Below are 21,367 nucleotides of genomic sequence, written 5' to 3'. Positions count from 1 at the left end.
AAAGCTTTATTCACCTATCAAATTTAACAGTGTTTGTTTAAAAGAGTGATATTACTTATCTTCCGTATTGTACTTAACAATGTTGTGCTAGAAAGTATTGTTAAAGGACTGTCGTTAAAAGCGAATTTTGGCATAGTATTCTTTTAACTATTCATTTTTTCATTTGGTGTTACTATAAAGATGGTAATTGATTGGTATATTCAATGATGTTCTTGTCACCATGTATGATATATTATTTAATGAATGATAGAAGCAATAATACAAAAAAGAAACAATACACTGCTTATATTCTTCGACAAAATCCTCATAAGGTATTATTCATTACACCGTATAATGTTGGATGAACATTTTTGTAAACATAACTTGTTTTCTGTAGAATGTTTTCTAATTGTATTGCAAATCTATTGTATGTCTCATTGGTTTTTTATCGTCATAAATTGCATTGAACAACAAATATGTTATTTTAATTCATTGGTTTATGGTGATGTGAAGAAGTACCTCGAAAGAAGGAAATGTTCATAGGAGTTGATTAATTTTAATTATAACTTGCCTTGAAGGAAATATACTATCAATTTGGATTATAACAATGTATTTTATCTATTTGAGGGGTCTGCAAATTTGTAATTCACAAATTGGCTCGAACGGTACTTCAAACAACATCAAATAAAATCATATAAAAGTAAATTTCAAGCAATTGTAGTATACAAATTTAATGTAAATGTATTTGCCTATGTTCAAAAGTTTATGCTATTTTGTTTTTCGTTGAGTGCCCAAGCCCAAACAACATGTATAATTGCATCTATTATGTGATGTATTTCATAAAGGAGATCATCCAACAATAGCAGTGGAACATGATACAAGCTGAGACTATATGTGATTTCAATAATGTATTGATATACACTAGTGATCAGATTACACAACTAACTTAGGGAAGAATGAGCTAACTTTCTCCTAAATTTTGTTGTATAGATTAGATTAATAGAGTAATTAATATAGATAGATATACAAGTATATTCTAAACTAGTTGTCTATTGGATTGTACATATTTGAAAATAGATAATGTAATTATTGTTGCAGTAATAAATGAGATTGATTATATGTGTTGTGTTGATATATGTATATATATATATATATGTATATATATATATGTATATATATATATATATGTATATATATATACATATGTATATATATATATATAGATATGTATATGTATATATATATATATGTATATATATGTATATATATATATGTATATATATATATTGTGTTGATGAATGTGTTTGATATATATGCAGGAAATGTTTGATATGATATTACTGTTTAATATAATGTTTATTAAATAGTATTGTCATGAGAATCAACAACGCTTGTTAGAGCAAACACTATTGTAAGTCGACGAATGTTCCACTTTCAATAGCATTTTGTGTTGTTAAATCTAGTCTTACATTCTATTGTGTTCACATAGACATTGTCGAAAACACTATTAAATGTTAAATTTGAATGCTATTCTTTTACAGTTCTAGTTTAATGAAGTTACAATTGTTGAAATAGTGTTGTAATTCAAGTATTAGTTTTTTAGAATTAGAAGTTGCCTTATATAGAAAGAAGTAGTTATTTCTGTTATAGTTGGTTGTTAACTACTTCCTATAAAACGAATGTTTGTGTTTTAGTGTAAAAATGCAAGTTTATATTCAGGGTTTACAACCTCGAGAGGAAGTTGAAATCAGGGTGTACAACCTCGAGAGGTTGAACTTATTAGAATCTGGAAGAAGGAAGAACTGAAGAATTGAGGAGAAGTAGTAAGCTGAACTTGTGAAGATGGAGGGAAATGTAGGAAACTTTTACTCCATGGGACTCCCAATCTTGATAGGGAAGAACTGGGACAGGTGGAGAACTCAAATGAGGGTGTTATTCAGCTTTCAAAAAGTCATTGAGGTGGTGGAAGAATGGCTTCTTCCACTAAATGATGAAGCCACAGAGACACAAAGAGTGGCACACAATGAAGAAAATAAGAAAGACAACAAGGCGTTGTTCTTGATCCTTCAATGTGTAGATGTGTGCACCTTGAGAAAATTCAGAATGCAACCAATGCCAAAGAAGCATGGGACATCTTGATCAGAAGTCATGCTAGAGGAGAAAAGATCAAGAAAGTAAAATTGAAAACCCTTAGAAAGCAATATGAGTTGTTGTACATGGATGAAGGTGATAGAATTGGCGACTATTTCACTAAAATTCTATCCATCACTAACCAGACGAAAAGATATGGGGAAGCAATTACAGACATCATGGTAATAGAAAAGATTATGAGGACATTACCTCAAAAGTTTGATTTCATAATTGTGGCAATAGAGGAGTCAAAGAATATTATCTCAATGAAGATTGAAGAGCTTCAAAGCTCTTTAGAAGCTTATGAAATGAGGATGATTGACAGGTGCCCAATCAAGAGACTTGAACAAGCATTGAAGGCTTGTCACTACAACAATGAAGACAAAAATAAAGAAAAGAGGTGGAAAGGAAAGCATAACTTTCAAAAGAAATGGCCTCAGAACTTTGGAAAAACCAAAGCAAACAGTGAGAGGACTAAGAGTTCAGATAAAATAGGAAAGTTAGGAACTGATCCAATTCAAATAAAAATGGATAAGAGGTCAGTAGAATGCTTTAAATGTCATAAACTCGGACATTACTCCTATGAATGTACATGAGATAGAACAAATCCAGCAAGGAGACAAGAAGAAGAAGCCTATGTAGCCCAAGGTAAGGAGTCTGATTCACAACCATTGAACCTGATGGTGACAATCTCCCCTGCAGAAATTCCCCATACTGAATCTTGGTACATAGACTCAGGGTGCTCCAATCATATGACTAGACACAAAGGGTGGCTAATCAACTTTGATAAGTCCAAACAAAGTAGAGTGAAGTTTGCAGATGACAACTCACTAGAAGTTGAAGGAATTGAGGATGTGGCCATCATAAGAAGGAATGGATCAAAAGCACTGATATCCAATGTGCTATACATGTCCAAAATGAAATGCAATCTACTGAGCATTTGTCAGTTGATTGAAAATGGATTCAAAGTATTAATGAAAAATGGGCAATTGGAGGTGTTTGATGCAGATGACAAGCTTATAATCAAAAGCAAGCAAACAAAGCATAGAACCTTCCAAGTGGATATCAAGACAACAGAAACTCAATGCTTGGCCACTATGCAGACTAAGGATGAAAGTTGGTTATGGCACTCAAGGTATGGGCACCTAAAGAATAGAACCTTCCAAGTGATTTCTCTGGAATCCCTATCACTGCACTACCAGAGAAATCTTGTGAAGTATGCTTGATAGGAAAGAAAACAAGGGGATCCTTCAAGTCTAAAATCATTATGAGATCCAACTTAGTCTTGGAAGTGGTACACTCTGATGTGTGTGGACCCTTTGAGACACCTTCTCTGAGTGGTAACAGATACTACATCATATTTATATATGAGTTTAATAGGATGATTTGGCTTGATGTGATGAAGGTGAAAAGTGAAGCATTCACAAGCTTCTTAAACTTGAAGGCATGGGCTGAAAAGGAGAATGGAAAGCAATTGAAGATACTCAGAACAGATGGTGGGGGAGAATATACTTCAAATGAGTTTGAAACCTATTGCTTAAAGAATGGAATACAACATGAAGTAACAGCCCCATATACCCCTCAACATAATGGGCTTGTAGAGAGAAGAAACAGAACAATAATGGACATGGCCATGAGCTTGATCAAGGAGAATGTTCTCCCACAAAACCTCTGGGTTGAAGCAGTCTCAACATCTGTGTATATTCTGAATAGAAGCCCAACAAAAAGGCTTAAAGGGAAGGTACCACTTAAGGTTTGGACAAGCAAGAAACCAAATGTTAGTCACATGAAAATGTTTGGGTCACTTGTTTATAGACACATACTAGACTAAAGAAGAACCAAACTTCAGGATAAAGGTGAGGCAATGGTGTTCATAGGGTATCACCCTACAGGAGCCTACAAACTTCTTAAATCAATCAAGAACAAAACTGCAATCAGCAGGGATGTTCTCATCTTAGAACATGACAGATGGGATTAGAAACTAATTCAAATAAGTCTAAGAAGGTTAATACCAGAACTCAGTTATGATGAAACATTCAGAGAAGAACCAAATGCAATTGGCTATGAAGAAGTCACCACAGACTCAACTGAACAGCCATGGACACACAAATCATAGAGAACAAGATCTATGCCTCTTAGACTCAATGACTATGAGATTCATTCAGATGATCAAATCAATGACCAAGGGGAATTCATACATATGGCATTGTTGGCTGAAGCAATTCCCTTGGATGATTTAGAAGCCTTAAAGCAAACAACATAGAAAGATTCAATGTTGGAGGAAATCAAGTCAATTGATAAGAATGACACCTGGATACTGGTTGAACTACCTAAAAACAAACACACAATTGGGGTCAAATGGGTCTTCAAACAAAAACTCAATCCAGATGGGTCATTATTGAAGTATAAGGCCAGGTTGGTAGCCAAAGGTTTCCTATATAAGTATGGGCAAAACTACATAGATGTTTATGCTCATGTGGCCAGAATAGAAACCATAAGGCCGGTGCTAGCCATTACTTGTGCAAGAAATTGGGCATTATTCCTATTAGATGTTAAGTCAGCATTTCTATATGGACCCTTGGTGGAAGAAGTATATGTCCAACAACCTTCTGGTTTCACTATTAAAAGCAAGGAACATCTTGTCTACAAATTGAACAAGGCTCTTTATGGCTTGAAACAAGCCCTAAGAGCTTAGAATAGAAGAATTGATGTCTTCCTGTTCAAAATTGACTTCAAAAAGTGCATAGCTGAGCATGGAGTGTACATCAAGAGAAGTAAAAATGGTGAATTGTTGATCATATGCCTATATGTGGTTGACTTACTAGTGACATGCTCAACACTGGTAAGGATTGAAGAATTCAAGGAGATGATGAACACTGAATTCGAGATGACTGACTTAGGAAGGTTGAGTTACTTCTTAGGCATGGAATTCAATAACATCTTAGTAGGCATGGTAATGCATCAAAAGAAGTATGCAAAAGAGATACTTGAGAAATTCAACACGGCCTCCTGCAATCAGGTAAACACACTAGTGGAAGTAAACCTGAAGCTGACTAGAGATGAAGAGGGTGAATTAGTAGATGAAACACTGTATAAACAGATGGTGGGATCTTTAAGATTTTTGTGTAACAACATGCTAGATTTGTGCTTTGGTGTTGGATTGGTAAGCAGATTCATGTGCAAACCAAAACAATCGCACATGGTAGCAGTTAAAAGGATCATTAGATATATAAAAGAACGATGGATTATGGAGTCATCTTCCCAGCTAGCTGTCAAAACACAAACTTGGAGTTAATAGAGTACTCTGATGCTGACTATGGAGGAGATCTGGTTGAGAGGAAGAGCACCTCGAGATACTTGTTTTTATTAAATGGAGCTCTTATATCCTAGTGCTCTAAGATGTAGGAAGTGATAGCTCTATCAAGTTGTGAAGCAGAATACATAGTAGGATGTTATGCAGCTTGCCAAACTATGTGGCTTGAGAAATTATTGAAGGAAATGATGGTTGAAGTCAAAACACCATTACAACTGAAGTTGGACAACAGTTCTACAATAAGGCTAGCTAAGAATCATGTGAGTCATGGAAGAAGCAGTAGAAGTTAGATTTCACTACTTTAGAGATTTGGTTAATAAAGAGAAGATTGAAATTGTCTACTGCAACACTGAGTTACAAATGGCAGATCCGTTCACAAAGGCATTGAATACAGAAAAAATTAAACAATTTAGAAGGAAGATGGGAGTTGAACCTTGCAAATACTTGAGTTAAGGAAGGATGTTGAAATAGTGTTGTAATTGAAGTATTAGTTTGTTAGAATTAGAAGTTGCCTTATATAGAAAGAAGTAGTTATTTCTATTACAGTTGGTTGTTAACTACTTCTTATAAAAGGAATGTTTGTGTTTTAGTGTAAAAATGCAACTTTCTATTCTCTCAATAACAAATCCAATATTCAATCTCTACTCATCTCATCTTATTTCTTTTATCTCTTCTTCAATTCTCCAACAACAATGAGTATGAGTTTCATGATCACATTATTTGTCCATATTTGGTCCAACAAATTCAGTTCAAAAAGGTTAATCCACCCCACCTTACAACTCAGCTAACCCACACTGTAACTCTGGCCTTGTCTTATTAACTGGTTTAAGCATCCTCCAAGTCATTCACCGTTTTGCTAATGAGTGGAGTATATATATATATACTATTAATGTAAAGATTCATGTATACTTAGTATATTATCCACTATTAATTTGTATTACTTTTTTGAATAATTAATTATAATTAAAAATAAACAATGAATAATATAGTAATATATAATAGTTAGAATAAATATGTAGATAACTCCAACTTAGTTACCTTATATTAGTACCAGAATTTGAATTATAGTCAACATTAAGGGATTCGTGATTTTAAATTGGGATGATACTTTTATTTATGTTTATCATAATTACAAAAAAAAAATACGAAAGAATGCAATCTATGTAATATAAATTATGATATTGTGAAAAGTGAGAAATTACATTCTGCCACCACAATTATACTTGAGATTAACTATAATTTAAAACAACACAGAGAGTCTATTAAAATAATATTTATGATAATCAATGAACTTGTTCACAATAATTAAAGCTAGGGTTCAACATCCCATTCTTAAGAGAGAAACAATGAAAAATATATGTAATATCTATATAATCTCAATTTTTTGTACATATTTGCACCATTGGTACTATCAAGGTAAAGAATTAATCTATTTTGAATGTTTGATTACCACTTTAATAAATATCGCTCTTAGGAATCAAATTTTTGACATTTTGATTATCCTAAAAATCTAAAAGCCCTTACACTATATCAACACTTTGATCAAGGAGATACACTGTAAAATTATAACTACAACCATATGGAGTATAATTTAAAACTAGGCCAAGGTATTAAACAACAAAAATAAAATACTACTCATGCTAACCAATGCACTCAAAATCATAATAGCTTACAGGATTTGACAGATAACCACACCCCATTTTTACATGTAACTGAAAAGAAAGAAGGAAGAAAAATGTGATGTTAAAATTTGAAAAGAAAGTTCTGAGTTGGAAGTGGGGTTGGGCGTTGAGTTCACCTTTTCCAAGGAAAGAAAATCCAAAAAAGATTACCTGTAAAACCCATGCACCTTTGGTTATATGTGATGGCCACTATTGCAGATTGCTTATAAATAAGCCTTTTGGCTACCACCTTAGCCAATAGGAATCCTCTCCCTTTCTCACAACTTTCCCTTCATAAATCTTCTCTTGTTTCTCTCCTCACTTTTATTATACCTCTCTTTGCCTCAAAAAATAGATAGACTCCTTTCAAGTCTTTGAAGTCTAGACTCCTCTTGTTATTATTAGCTCTATACTTCTTATAGTAAAAGGGATGTAGCTGTTAATTGTTTTTATCAATCTTAAGCTGTTTTTACACACTTTATCATTGATTGTTTTGATGATGCAGATTATGGATTGGTATATCTGAAATGATGTGCTTGCCTGGCTCCCTGAATGCCATGTAAGATGCTTTTGCCAAAAGGAATGGTGACCTTTTTATTTGGCATTTGGAGAGCCATGCAGGCTGCTTATCAATCAGACCTAGTGATGATCATGAATGTTTCCACTCTCAACAGCCAACAAGATCAACTTTCCATCATAATTAATGATCATTGTGCCATCCATATATACCTTCTGTTTGCTATTATTGTCATTTGTTCTATTTCTATATATCTCATATGATAATAAGCTGGGTGATAATTTCTTACAAATCTTAATTAGGTAGTTTTCGCAATCATATTTTAACATTCTTTTCCATTTCCAGGCTTCTCATTTTTTATGATGTTTATTTCAGGAATCAATTTCTATGTTTGGAGATTTCCCTACGTCATTTTCAAATTGTGAACCACGTCACATTATGTTGTCATAATATTCTACAACACAGCAAAATTACGTGGCCGCATCGGATTGTATTTGAGCCTATCTCTAGACCTATGCTTAGAGTTGCAGTTGGGAAGACAATGTACATGCGTAAAGTTAATGCAGCTTATATCTTTAGACAAGTGAAATTGCAAGGAAGCAGAACAGTTCAAATGCTTCCAAATTAAGTTACACATGAAGTTTATGAATGTGGCTGTGAAATACTCTCAACATTGTATCAAGATTTGATATATAGTAAAATTTATATATAGTGACAAGTGTTTTTTGCAATGTGTTTAATCACAATATCATTAGAATTTGCTCCTTCTTTTCTCTTTACTATAGGCTACATCTAAGGGCTTCCAGGGAGAAACAATATAATATCAATAATAATGTCTAGGGTTTTTCCTAATGTATAACCCTAATGTCAATAGCAAAAAAGTGTTCCAACCAAAAATATATATTTCCTTTTTTTTATCAGCTAAAGAAATTTAATAATAAAAATAAAAAACGATTAGGAGAACAAGTAGTACTCATATTCACAAAGACAAATAAACGTTACAACCAAGAAGACAACCATAAGGGTAGACAACCCACTCCACAAAAGAGAAACAAAAACTAGGAAAACGAGCATTGAGAAGGTTCCAAGAGTGAAGAGAGATTAAATTCATTACCTCATCTAGATTGAAGGTAGAATTCTCAAAAATAACTTTGTTCCTCATCAACCATAAGGACCAAATAGTAACGAATCATAAGGACATCCACTGTTGTGTAGTCTTTTTCTCCATCCAGCGCATATTCATATGAGAAAAGAAATTGCTCTTAACATCATTAGAGATAGTAGAAACAAGACCAAACCAAGAGTAAAGTTACGTTTTTGCCAAACACCATAAGATTTATCACAAGTGAAGAACAAATGGTCTATGGATTCGTCCATGACATCCCAAAACACACACCTTGTTGAATCTTGATCACATATGACTCCACGTCTAGCAAGATTTAATCGAAGGACATTCTCCACACTAAGCACACCTCATCTTTGGTGGAACATTACAAGCCCACAACCTTTTAAAGTAGCCAACTTCACTATTACTATTCACACTTTGAAGAACATGATAAGCATTACGAACCGAATAGAAACCACTAGCGTCATGAGACCAAACCCACCCATCTTCAAGGTCTTGTACAATTCTTGCTTCTTCCAGCACTTTGAGAAGGTCTTCGACTTCTCCTTATTCCCAAAGGAACAAGCTCCTACGCCATTTTAGATTCCAACTCCAAGCCCCATTTCTCTATTCTTGCAAGGAACTAATATGAGCATCTTTGTCTAGTGCCACCTGAAACAATCTTACAAAACGAATTTTAAGACAATCCCCCCCCCCCACCTACTAATCAGTCCAAAACCGAATAGACTGCCCAGAACTAACTGTCCTACGAACTCCCTCACTGAACCACCCATTACTAATCCTATGTTCCTTATTGTTGAGTCTACCAAGATCTCTCCACCAAGAAGAACCTCTCTTAAAACACTCAGAGTCATTGACCTCGCCTCTATGAAGCACCCCATCATCATATCTAGATCTCACCACTTTAATTCAAAGGGACTCTCTCTCAATAAGAATTCTCCATCTCCACTTAGTTAATAAAGACAAATTGAACACATATAGATTTTGAATCCCTATACCTCCTTCCTCTTTGGACCTACACATATTTTTTCAACTCACCCAATGTATGCTTTTACTCTCCTCTCCTCTACCCCAAAGAAAACACCTTTGGATTTTGTCAAATCCTTAATTATATTTAATATACTTTCTTCTAAGGAAAGTGAAGGATTGATTATATTAAGGAAGCACAATGGTGCCCATCCATTACAACTCAAACCACATACATAAGACTAGTAAGGTTATAATCAAATTAAGGGACATGCATTCAAAATGTTTTCATAATACTAGAATCTAATGAAACATTATTACACTCAAACTCAGAACAAGTTGTAAATAATAACTTTTTCCATCATATAATAAATTCCTTTAAGGTTGAAACATCTTTTTTTCTTCAGCCGTTCCTAAGAAACGAATTGTCAGTGCAGCGGAAGCGATCGTTGCGCAGCGTTGGCCACAAGCAATCAAATAATGTGCATAGAATAAATAGAAGAGAAGAAAAAAAAATTTGATAACGGGGTTCAGCCAATTGTACCTACGTCCCCGGGAGCGCTGAGCGACTACCAAGATATTATTAGAGAATAAGGATTACAAATCCTAGCACACTCATGGGCCCACCTATCCATGGGGTGTTTCTATTTGGTGCTTATATCTGGTGCATATTATAACAAGGACTTGAGTCCAATATATAACATTGATATTCTACTCTATTCTAATTCTAGGCAATGTGGGACTTCATATAATAACACATTTCATACATCCCCAACAATCTTCACCTTGATTGAAATAGACGAATATCTCGCTCCTTAGGAAATCTACACAAGAATCTTCACCTTAGCGAATATATGACTTCACCTTGTTTAATGTTTAATTCTCTTTAATTGTTCCCCTACAGCATAGACCTTCTGAGTATCATTGACGATGTTATCAAGAACCTAACTCTCCAAACTTATAGTGCAGCTTCCCGTACCACCATCAAATGGAACACGCCGCCTAGCCACCTATTGCTAGGAAGTCTTTCGATATATTGGAACCTCTACACAAAAGTTCACCAACAATCGTCATCTTCAATACTCAGTCAAACTGAACCTTGGAGCTTCCTTGGAAAGCCTCAACCGCTATCACCATTGTCTACTTCGACAATCCTAGTTCAAAAGAACTATCATACTCCATCATAAGGAGTATACCCACAGCACATACCTTCATCAATGCTAACTAATGTATGTGTCACATCCTTGCATCCAAGTCAATGCCCATGTCACACCTCTGCATCTCTACCAATACTCGTGTTACAACTTGTATCAAAGTCAATGCCCATGTCACACCCTACATCAAAGTTAGTCATCGTCCTTGTGCTTTTGTGGATCTGCTAACAATTAATATCTTTCACTATGACGTCTCACACACGCCATTACGATATTCTCTTTCTCATCTCCAATGAGAACATTCTCTTAACATCTAGAGAGATATTGTCAGCATCTAACTCAACACCTTTGTCTCTATCTCCACCTTGATCCTAACCCAATACATGAACTTATGGGGTTCTGGATCAACACATACATCGCACACACTACAGTTTTGCCACCATGTTTTCTTCTCCTTCAACAAATCTACTCTATCTTTGTCATTACCTTTGACGCACATTGTCTAGCCATCACACATTCACCCTCTTTAGCCATTATCTGACGTCTGGGTTAAGAGTCATCTACCAATTGGCTCTGATACCAATTGTTAGTTAGCCATATCCGACGTCTAGGTTAAGAGCCATCTACCAATTGGCTCTGATACCAATTGTTAGTGCAGTGGAAGCGATCGTTGCGCAACGTTGGCCACAAACAATCAAATAATGTGCATAGAATAAATAGAAGAGGAGAAACAAGAAAAATTGTTAACGGGGTTTGGCCAATTGTGCCTACGTCACCGGGAGTGTTGAACGACTACCAAGATATTATTAGAGAATAAGGATTACAAACCCTAGCACACCATGGCCCACCTGCCCATGGGGTATTTCTATTTGGTGCTTATATATGGTGCACATTATAACAAGGGAATTGAGTTTAATATATAACATTGATATTCTACTCTATTCTAATTCTAAGCAATGTGGGACTTCATATAATAAAATATTTCAAACATCCCCAACACGGATCATCCTCAATCATATTCAGCAGTTGTGTTTCTGTTGTTAATTAACAACTAGATCATGATCAGTTTATCCTCTCTTTGGTGCCCATGATCCATCTCTCTTTTCAAGTTCGGAATATGGAAAGGTTTTCTCTTCTAGTTTTGAATGGAAAGGCTGAGTGGGGAGAATAACAGTTGAAGTTTACACAATTACACATAGATGAAGTGGTCACATAAGATAGATTAACTAAAGATAAAATATAATAGTCAAATCATTGGTCCTAATGTATCATTCATTACTTATTTTATGATATAAAAATTCTAGAGTTGAGTAACTATAGCTATAGATTTCCATTAATCCAATCAGATTCTTCTTTTGATAGGAATATCATTAATTGTTTTACAAATTAGTGAGGGATTGCTATTGAAATTTACTACGTATCAGTTACATATAGGCTATGAAACACGGATTCGTCAAACACCCTCACGTGTCAGTATCCGACACGGATACGCTCAGATTCGCGAAGGATACGTATCCATAGAGTATCCAAAAATTTAAAAAATAAAATTAAATAAAAAAATATTAAGACACGTATCCGATTCGTTTTCAATAAAATATACGATATATGGATTCGTTTTCAGTAATGTATAAATTCGTTTCCAATAAAACATGATAAAATAGATTCGTTTCCAATAAAATAGGATAAGATAGATTCGTTTCCAATAAAACAAGATAAAATAAATTCGTTTTCATTAAAGTAGGATAAAATATATTTGTTATGGAGGTCAATGATTTTAGGATAGATTCGTTTTCATTAAAATAGGATAAGATATATTTGTTATGGAGGAAAATGATTTTAAATTTCCATTATATTTTTTACTTTGGATATTTTGATTTACACTTATAATTTTATTATATTTTATATGCGTATCCCTGAACGTATCGTATCCTGTATTTTGGAAAAAATATGTGTCGACGTATCGGATACGTATCAGTATCCGTGTTTCATAGCATATAGGTATGCACTAGCTAAAGTGTTGTAAGGATTTGGTATGGGATTAGATACGGATTAGCTAAACTATGGTATCAGAACTTGTCATTACGGGCCAGCTACCAGAATCGGTTAGGACCGACCAACTATTAGGAATGGGTATAATAATAGGGCGAACAACATTCTTCACGCTAAAGGTAAGGTCATGTCCTTTGATCGGAGGACATGTTTAGTTGCCCACACTCTATGGAGTGCAGATCATTGCACCTAATCGTACAAATAGATGAAGTCACTCATAAGGGGAGGTAATATATTTGCATTTTACTTTATCTCTAACATATATTTATAAATACTGACTTAAGTGTTGAAGTTATTTCTCAGATATCCACTCAAAGCAGCTTAAGGCCGACAATTGCCTAGTTTAGCAAACAACCCTAATTCTAATAACTCTTTTCAAAGTGGAAGAACATATATGATGGACACTTATGAAATATGCAAACAAATAAAAAACTAAGGGATCTCCTAAAAAAATATTCATTATGAGAAAGTATGATTACAATATTAATATATAATATCTCTACTATATCAGTATTATATTTCATTTGTAAATTGGTTTTCATCTTATTATTTCATCTTATCTCTCTTATTCTTATAGATGGTGATTAAAGTATGAGTTTAAAATATATGCATCGACAGTGTAAAGTTTTTTACACTGTCAGTACATCATCCACCATTGATTTGCTGACAGTGTAAAACACTTACACTGACAATGTATACATATTAATTCCTTAAAGTATTTCACCTTTACTTGAATGATATCTTCTTATACCTCATAATCTTATTAAGCAACTTTCTCATCCAATTAATGTCTAGCTCTCATTATGCAATTTTATAATGAGCAACTAATACCCTCATAATCTCATTAAATGAGTTTGTGAAGCTTTCATTATGCAATATTATGAAACAACTAATACCGTCACAATCTTATTAAATAAGTTCCTGAGCTAACTAATGTCATGCTCTATCTTTATCACTCTCTGTCTTCTTAAAGTTTATTTCACTTCCAACTTTCAAATTATACATTTTTCATCAAGGTTGATTTCATTTTTTTTCAATTTTCGGGTGCTAAATTAATCCATGCAAAATTTTGAGGGATCAAAATAACATCATTTAATAAGCACTAAGTATAAAACTTATATATATAACTTATTGGAACAAGAATCCTCTCTATTTAAAGAAATATGTACATATTTCTCCCTTTATTTTTAATGGTAAACTTATAATTTTATTATATTTAAAATGATAAATGTGATATTAAAAATTATATTTTCCTTTATTCCATTCAACGAAGTACCTGTGTTTGATATGGTTTACTCACAGGTATATTATATGGAACCTTTTAGCGAGAAGGAAATTATAAATGGGTTTTCAAATTTATATCATTAACCTGCCTAATTATTTACTTGCCTTCTATCATTAACCTGCCTAATTGTTTACTTGCCTAATTATTTAAACTGATATAAAATTGCATCATTGTTATTTATTTGTGAGATACATTATGGAGAATCAATATTATTAAATTATTCATTTAGTCAATAAATTAGGTCAATAATCATATTATGAATCACTGGTTAAATCAGTTTACATTAAAAACATCTAAAAAATTATACAAAAAACTAAAATTATTTAATAACTTTATATCAAAATTAAAAAAGATTAGTATTAGACATCCAACAAAGAATGTTTTCCTAAAATAAAATGTTATAAAGTAAATTGAAAACATCATCAAAGAACATAATTTTTTTGTTTTAATCGCAACAAAAGCGAATAAATAAGTTTAAAAGTTAATAAAACTATGAGATTTTTTTTCACCCAACACAACTTCTTTTTATTTTTATAAAAAATTAATTGATTGATTTGGTAAACTGAGTTATTAGTTTTATGTGTAAAACAATCAAGTCGAACTAATTCGTACATGTTTCAGTTCATGGTTGATTGGATGAGCAACTATAACTAATTAAGTGTATGTTATAGGTCAGACTAGTCGATCCAAGTTAAGTTTAATTACATTGCACTTAATGCAACTTGCACCCTCTGTCTCTAGTACTTAAGTCTGTCATCAGTCAATGTATTATTTATCATTCATATTTGATAATTATGAACACTTCAATAAAGTAATACAAATGAATAATAAATGATGTATTAATAATATATAAATTTTTACAGTCACAATACTAGATATTACACTCTCTTACTTAATCTACGAGAAATTGTTTAAAAGAGTCTTATAAAAATTATCAGATTACATTAAACCGATCCCTTGGTTTTCTATATCTAGCACGAAAATTTAAGAAAGTTAATAAATAGTGTTGAAAATATGCAAAAATAATTCTATGATTGAAATTCATTAGACCTTATAACATAAAATGAAATCAATTACGTTCCCAACGGTTTCTATCATTCTATGCTTTTCATCTGCCCAACAACTAACAAGTAACCATTTACGTCAAAAGTATCCAAGAGATATGTATTAGATCATCCAAATGTTGCAACCCATATTTTGTTCTTGAATGGGTCTGGTTAATTATTTTATATTTGTTTATATTTTCCAACAACTTAAGCAACTCAAACTAAAATTATATCTAATGGTGCAACTCTATTTCGTTCTTATCTGTACCTCACAAATATATTCACATTTATATTTCTCTCTTATAATAATTTGGTTACATTTTTTTTAACGTTGACTCACAACTTTAAGAATGTTGCTTATTTAACTTATTGTTGTGAAATAAGAACAAGAATGAGTTTTCTCCTTTAGCCTCTCTTTGGTAGAGGAGAGTTAGAGTGGAGAGAAAATGGTGAGAGAGAGTTTGAAGAGAAAATGGTGAGAGAGAATTTTTCTTGTTTGATTTAGAAGAGAGGAGAGACTAAAATGTATGTGGGTCCCACACAAAAAACTTTCTCTCCTCCTTTGGTGAGAAAGTGGGAGGAGATGAAATTTTGGCATGCAATGACATAAATGCCCTTTAATTTTTTCTCTACTTTTTAGTTTTAAATATTATTAGGGACATTTTTGTCATTTGAATCATAACATCATCTCTCTTCTCATTTTCTATTCAACCAAACAAAAGAGAAAGAGAATAAAATATCTCTTTCTATTCATTTTCTCTCATTCTCTCTTGTACCAAACATCACTAAAATATACTATATTTCTCCTCTTTCTCTTTCTCACCTCTTTCTTTCTCACTTCTTTCTCTCTTATGCAACCAAATGAAGCATTAATGAAGAACGTGTGTATTTCGCTAAGGACAATTTTTTTGTTACCATTGTGGGTGCTCTTATGTATTTAAAATCTAAGCATGGACAATGTAAAGTTTTTTACACTAACAGTACATCATCTACCAATGATTTGTAAAATTTTGTTTGAGAGTGAACAATGGTAATAAATCAATGGTGCATGATTTGTTGACAGTATAAAAATAATTTACACTATCAGTGTATATATAATAAATCTTGTGTAGAGTTTAAAATCTATACACTAACAGTGTAAATATTTTTATACTGATAGTACATCATTCACTTTGATTTGTAATAATTTTATTTAAAAATCAAGTACTTATCATATCAATGGTAAAAATTTACCGACAATATAAAAAACACTTACACTGTCAATATATAGATATTAAATCTTTGTTATAAACAAGTGAACCGAACACATAACAATGTTACAGAATAGGAGGATCATGGTTCCAATGACATCATAGAGGAAAAATATATATACATTGACAGTATAAGAGATTTTTATATTGTCCATAATTTATTTTTAATCATTATTATATACATTGACAGTATAAGAGATTTTTATATTGTCCATAATTCATTTTTAATCATTATTGATTTTTAAATAAAAATAATACAAATAAATAGTAGATGATAGTAAATATTGTGTATGAACTTTTACAATGTAATTATATAGATATTGTACTAATTTTATCTTCTTCATATCAGTCAAATCATATTGTAGCATGCCCTTAATAGTTAAATAGTTAGTTACATAGAACTAAGCAAAATAATCCCTTGAAAATAACAATCCAAGCTCAAGTCATAAGTATCATAAAGATGAAAGTACAAGATTTCCCTTGTTTTTTTTCCTACATACAAGTTAAGTGAGAGGAGAGATTGTTAGCATCTTTAACATAACATTGTTCTTCCAAACAAAACCCCACCCTTTAGTCATTTTGAAGCTTGAACTTGTAAGTACTAGATTCCCCAATGATGAAAGTTGCATCAGATAATTTTCCATGTGCTCTCTTGTTATCATAACCAGGATAGTCATCCTTGAAAAATGGCACAACTTGCACCAAAACAAGTCCTCTTTTCTCTGCCTTCTTTACAAGATCCCATTTGTTATATGGATCACCCTCCTTGTGTGTTATATGAATCTCCCCTCCTTCTTTCCTTAATACAACTTTTGCATTTGACAAGAAACCCTTTACTAACCTCTTGTTCAACCTGCTTGGTTGCCAAAAATTCAGGTCCATCAATAAGCATAAAGTGATTATATATATGAACAACAAATTCTATTCAAAATAGACCGAAATGTTTGCATGTTTGCATTATCCATAGTGCACAAGACAAGCATGCATAAACAGTAACATTCTTATTAATCCTAAATATATCACAGTGAAAATCAAGGGTTTAGTTCCAAAATCCCTTGTTGAAAGGAAAAGGTCTTCATGGTGGAGTTGATAGAAAACAGAAAGGTATAGCAGATGAAGTGAAAATGTATGGCTGAAAAATGGCTTCAATATTTTATCACCTTATATATTTTTTGGTATAACTAAGGGCATCCTTTACCATATAGTTAAGGAACTGCAACAAGGATCTACTGTTCCAAACCATATCTTAAATTGTCTTCCGTACCAATAAAAACATGTCATGTCAATTAAAAAAATCATGGTTTTAGACCGTGGATTCTTGTTTATGGAACTAATCTTGCGTGACAATCACTCCTAACAAGTGTCACATGATTCCAAGAATCGAACTTTTAACCTTTTGGTATAGTACGATACTTAGGAATCAAGCATAGACTTATATCACTAAACTAATATCTCATCGGGCTTATATTTATTATAGCAAGCAAATGCAAGTTCTCAACTTATATAATACAAGGATCAAACCACATTTATATCATTATAAAATTTATAGAACACACCACATTTATAAAAAGATATAAAATTAACCTGAAAACATAAATTTAAAATGAAAGAGTAAAATAATATTCTAAGAGTTAACATGAATCAATCAATATAAACATAATAAAATGCTAACATTTATTTAATTAGAGTGCCATTGCTATTAAGTAAATTATAAAATACAATTAGATTATTGAAAAATGTATGTGAAATATCCAATATGAATACAGTCACGCAGTAACTATTTTGAAGTATTCATGCTTATTAGTTATTACCATCACATAGCAAGTTATTTTTGGGCAACAAACCCAATCATTAGAAAGTCACAATCACCTGACTCAGTTATCAGAATAGAACAAAGAAATGAAGAATCATTAATTTAAAAGGATAAAACGTTATACAAAATAATAATATGAGAGATGAAAAGATAGTGAGTAAAGAGTATTACTGAATCTGGCAGTGACTGTTCTCTGGGTAAAGAAAACCAACATGAGGGAAGTTATAAACAATGCGATCAAACCTCTGAGTCTTGAGAAAGAAGTGATTACTCATTTCCTTGGCATCAACACCATAAAGCACAAGGCAACCCCTTTCTTCAAGTTCTCTCACATTACTTATTCCATTACTGTACTTCTTTCCAATATTCTCTACCCAAAACAAAAAACACCAAAATAAAACATGGGTATGATGAAAAATGCACCAAGTTTTGATTTTTCCATTGAAAAGAAGATAAAAATTGAAACTTTGAAAAAATGGGACTGACCCTGAGAATCAAGGGAAGTGGCAACAAGATTGTGAGCAGTGCCAAAAGCTGTAGCCAGAGAAAGAGAGAAAGAAAAGTCACCCTCTCCAACTAGGAGTATTTTTTGGTTTGATGAGTAATGCTTCTTCCATTTCTCTGATTCTTGAACATTTTCATCATCAGTGTCAAGATCAACATCATCATCTTTTTGATGTTGGGTACCCATTAGTTTTGAATTAGTGGTCTGAATGATTTTTCTTCCTTTCACTGCAGACACCAATGATCAATAATACAAAAGTAAACACCTTTAAGGCTATAATAGTACCGAACCACATTCATGGTATCATATATTTCTCATTCGTCAAAATATAAAGTTAAATTCATAATTTATTTGTTTAAACAATGAGAAAATATATATAGAGAGAGTTTTATAAATTTTGAGATAGAAGATGTACTCTCATAATAGAATCAAGAAGTGATAAAATGAAATATTAAAAGATCAATCTAAATTTGTATTATATTACTTTCAATAAAATATGAATGAATAATACAGTGATACGGTATCAATCTCTTATATTGTTACTCAAAACATATTTTTATCTTATTTCTATAGTATTTCTCTTATATACTAGTTTTATTATAATGGAAGAGGATTTATAAGAATAGTATGATTTATAAAAAGGTTATTTGAAGAAGTATAAATCATTTTTCTATCTAACATCTATGTACTTTTATTATAAAAATTTATATACGATTATTATTTATTTGGATTAGTTTTTAAAAGTGAATAATAATTAAATATAATCTCAGTGTATAATATATGAACTAAGAGCGAAGATTAAAAAGTATCATCTATCATTCCTTGTGATAAAAATAAGAGTATAATATATAGGAAGTGATATTATAAATATATATACAGTAAGTATATTATCTATTATTTATTAATATTACTTTATTTAATAGTAATAATGATTATAAATCCGTTGGATGATACAACTAACATAATAAAAACTCTTAACATACATCTTTTTTAAAAAAGAAAAGTTATACACCAGTTTTTCATTATATTTTAAATATCTCTCTTATGTGGATTATTATATTTTCTTATGAAAATATACCACAACTGAAAATATTTACAACAAATACTCGTAATAATAATTTATAGGTGAGAATAAATTTTATAATATCTGTTCTGTGGCTACCCAAAAATTGATAAATTTATTTTTTAATTACATTTTTATATATTATAGTTTTTTATTATTATTTTAAGATTATGTATTATTTACTTTATTATTATTTCATATTAACTTACATTTATTTGAATGCGGTCATAAATTTATTATAAATATTATATTAGTTATGTGATAATTATTTTTATATATTAATTATTACAAAGTATATAAATATATAATTAAAATTAAAAATTTGTTAGGTACCATAAATATTTGCTACCTACACGAATATTCACAAATATTATGGACTTGGGAAGTGGAAAATACTACTAGTGCACAGCAAGTGTCTCTTGCCATCCCTACAATCAACCTTTCCTATTGTATTTGGCAGAGGTTTCATCCACTCAAAAATTTCCTGTTATTTTTCTTTTCTTGGAAAAATGTACTATTTTTGCTTTTCTGTTTTCTCAATTCTCATGGATCCTAAAGCCATTATGGGAAATAGGGATTGTCACCTGGAAGAAATAATTATGTCAGATAAAATGAAAACTAGAGTTAAATATTTATATACTATACGAAAATTATATAGATGATGATGATATATTAACACTCTGAAAACTTGTAGATGTTAAATTCTAAAAACTGACAATCATCCGATAGTTCCCTCCACTAATAATTTTCCAAATTATTTATTTTTAAAAAGTGCTTTTTAAAAAATAAAACTATACAGTATAAAATATTCTCATATTTTTATGAAAATAAAATATAAAAAAGAATTAAATGTATGCATCGTCAACAATGTAAATAAAATTACATTTTGTTTATCAATTATATTTAACCAAAGATAAAATTGGTATTTCAAACAAGATATTTAATCAATTAACACTTACAAATAACTCATGTTGCTAGGGCTAATAGCTAATATCACAACAGATATTTCTAAAGTCATATATGATTGGTTCACAATCTAAAAATATATATACATAAAGCACATCAAAGTTTATAAAATAAAATGTTGGTTTAATGATATAAGACCTCACTAGATCCCCAAAGTCGATAATTTGATACCTGAAAATAACATTTGTTGAGAGAGACAGTCATAAACCCCAAAAAGGATTAATTCCTTACTTGAAAAGATGATAGGATACCCTTGGTAGTACCAAAAAAAAGATTTATGTGTTTTGTATATAGACTCGTGTGTCTTTCACCATAATGCACTCAATTTTTAACCTTTCATGATGTGGGACAAGGAAAAATCACAACTTTGTTTTTAACCAAAGGTATCCCAGGTTAATATTCAAATATTAATATAGATTACCAAAGTAGTTATATTCTCTCCAAACAAAACCCATCAAATAAACCATTTAATCAAAAGACACTTAAACATGTGATGAGAGAAAATCATTTCCTAGTTTTGGATTGATCAGGTAATAGTAACATA

At 31.6% G+C, this 21,367-nt stretch overlaps 1 protein-coding gene and 1 long non-coding RNA gene across 2 annotated transcripts; one reads left to right on the top strand and one right to left on the bottom strand.

The window, feature by feature from the left end:
* LOC109334864 lies at window positions 1,676–18,539 on the top strand. The gene is made up of 3 exons (XR_002106153.1): window positions 1,676–1,686; window positions 8,475–8,481; window positions 18,430–18,539. It is a non-coding gene; the product is annotated as an uncharacterized LOC109334864 (long non-coding RNA).
* LOC109334862 (uncharacterized protein At4g26485-like) lies at window positions 16,894–19,060 on the bottom strand. The gene is made up of 3 exons (XM_019570848.1): window positions 18,776–19,060; window positions 18,461–18,659; window positions 16,894–17,329 (listed from the first exon to the last, which is right to left on the bottom strand). Exons 1-3 carry the CDS (start codon window positions 18,978–18,980, stop codon window positions 17,047–17,049), a joined length of 687 nt encoding a protein of 228 aa, XP_019426393.1. The 5' UTR covers window positions 18,981–19,060; the 3' UTR covers window positions 16,894–17,046.

The sequence above is a fragment of the Lupinus angustifolius genome, chromosome LG19 (genome assembly GCF_001865875.1).
Source record: "Lupinus angustifolius cultivar Tanjil chromosome LG19, LupAngTanjil_v1.0, whole genome shotgun sequence".
Taxonomy (NCBI): Eukaryota; Viridiplantae; Streptophyta; class Magnoliopsida; order Fabales; family Fabaceae; genus Lupinus; species Lupinus angustifolius.
This window is presented reverse-complemented; position numbering and strand designations above follow the sequence as displayed.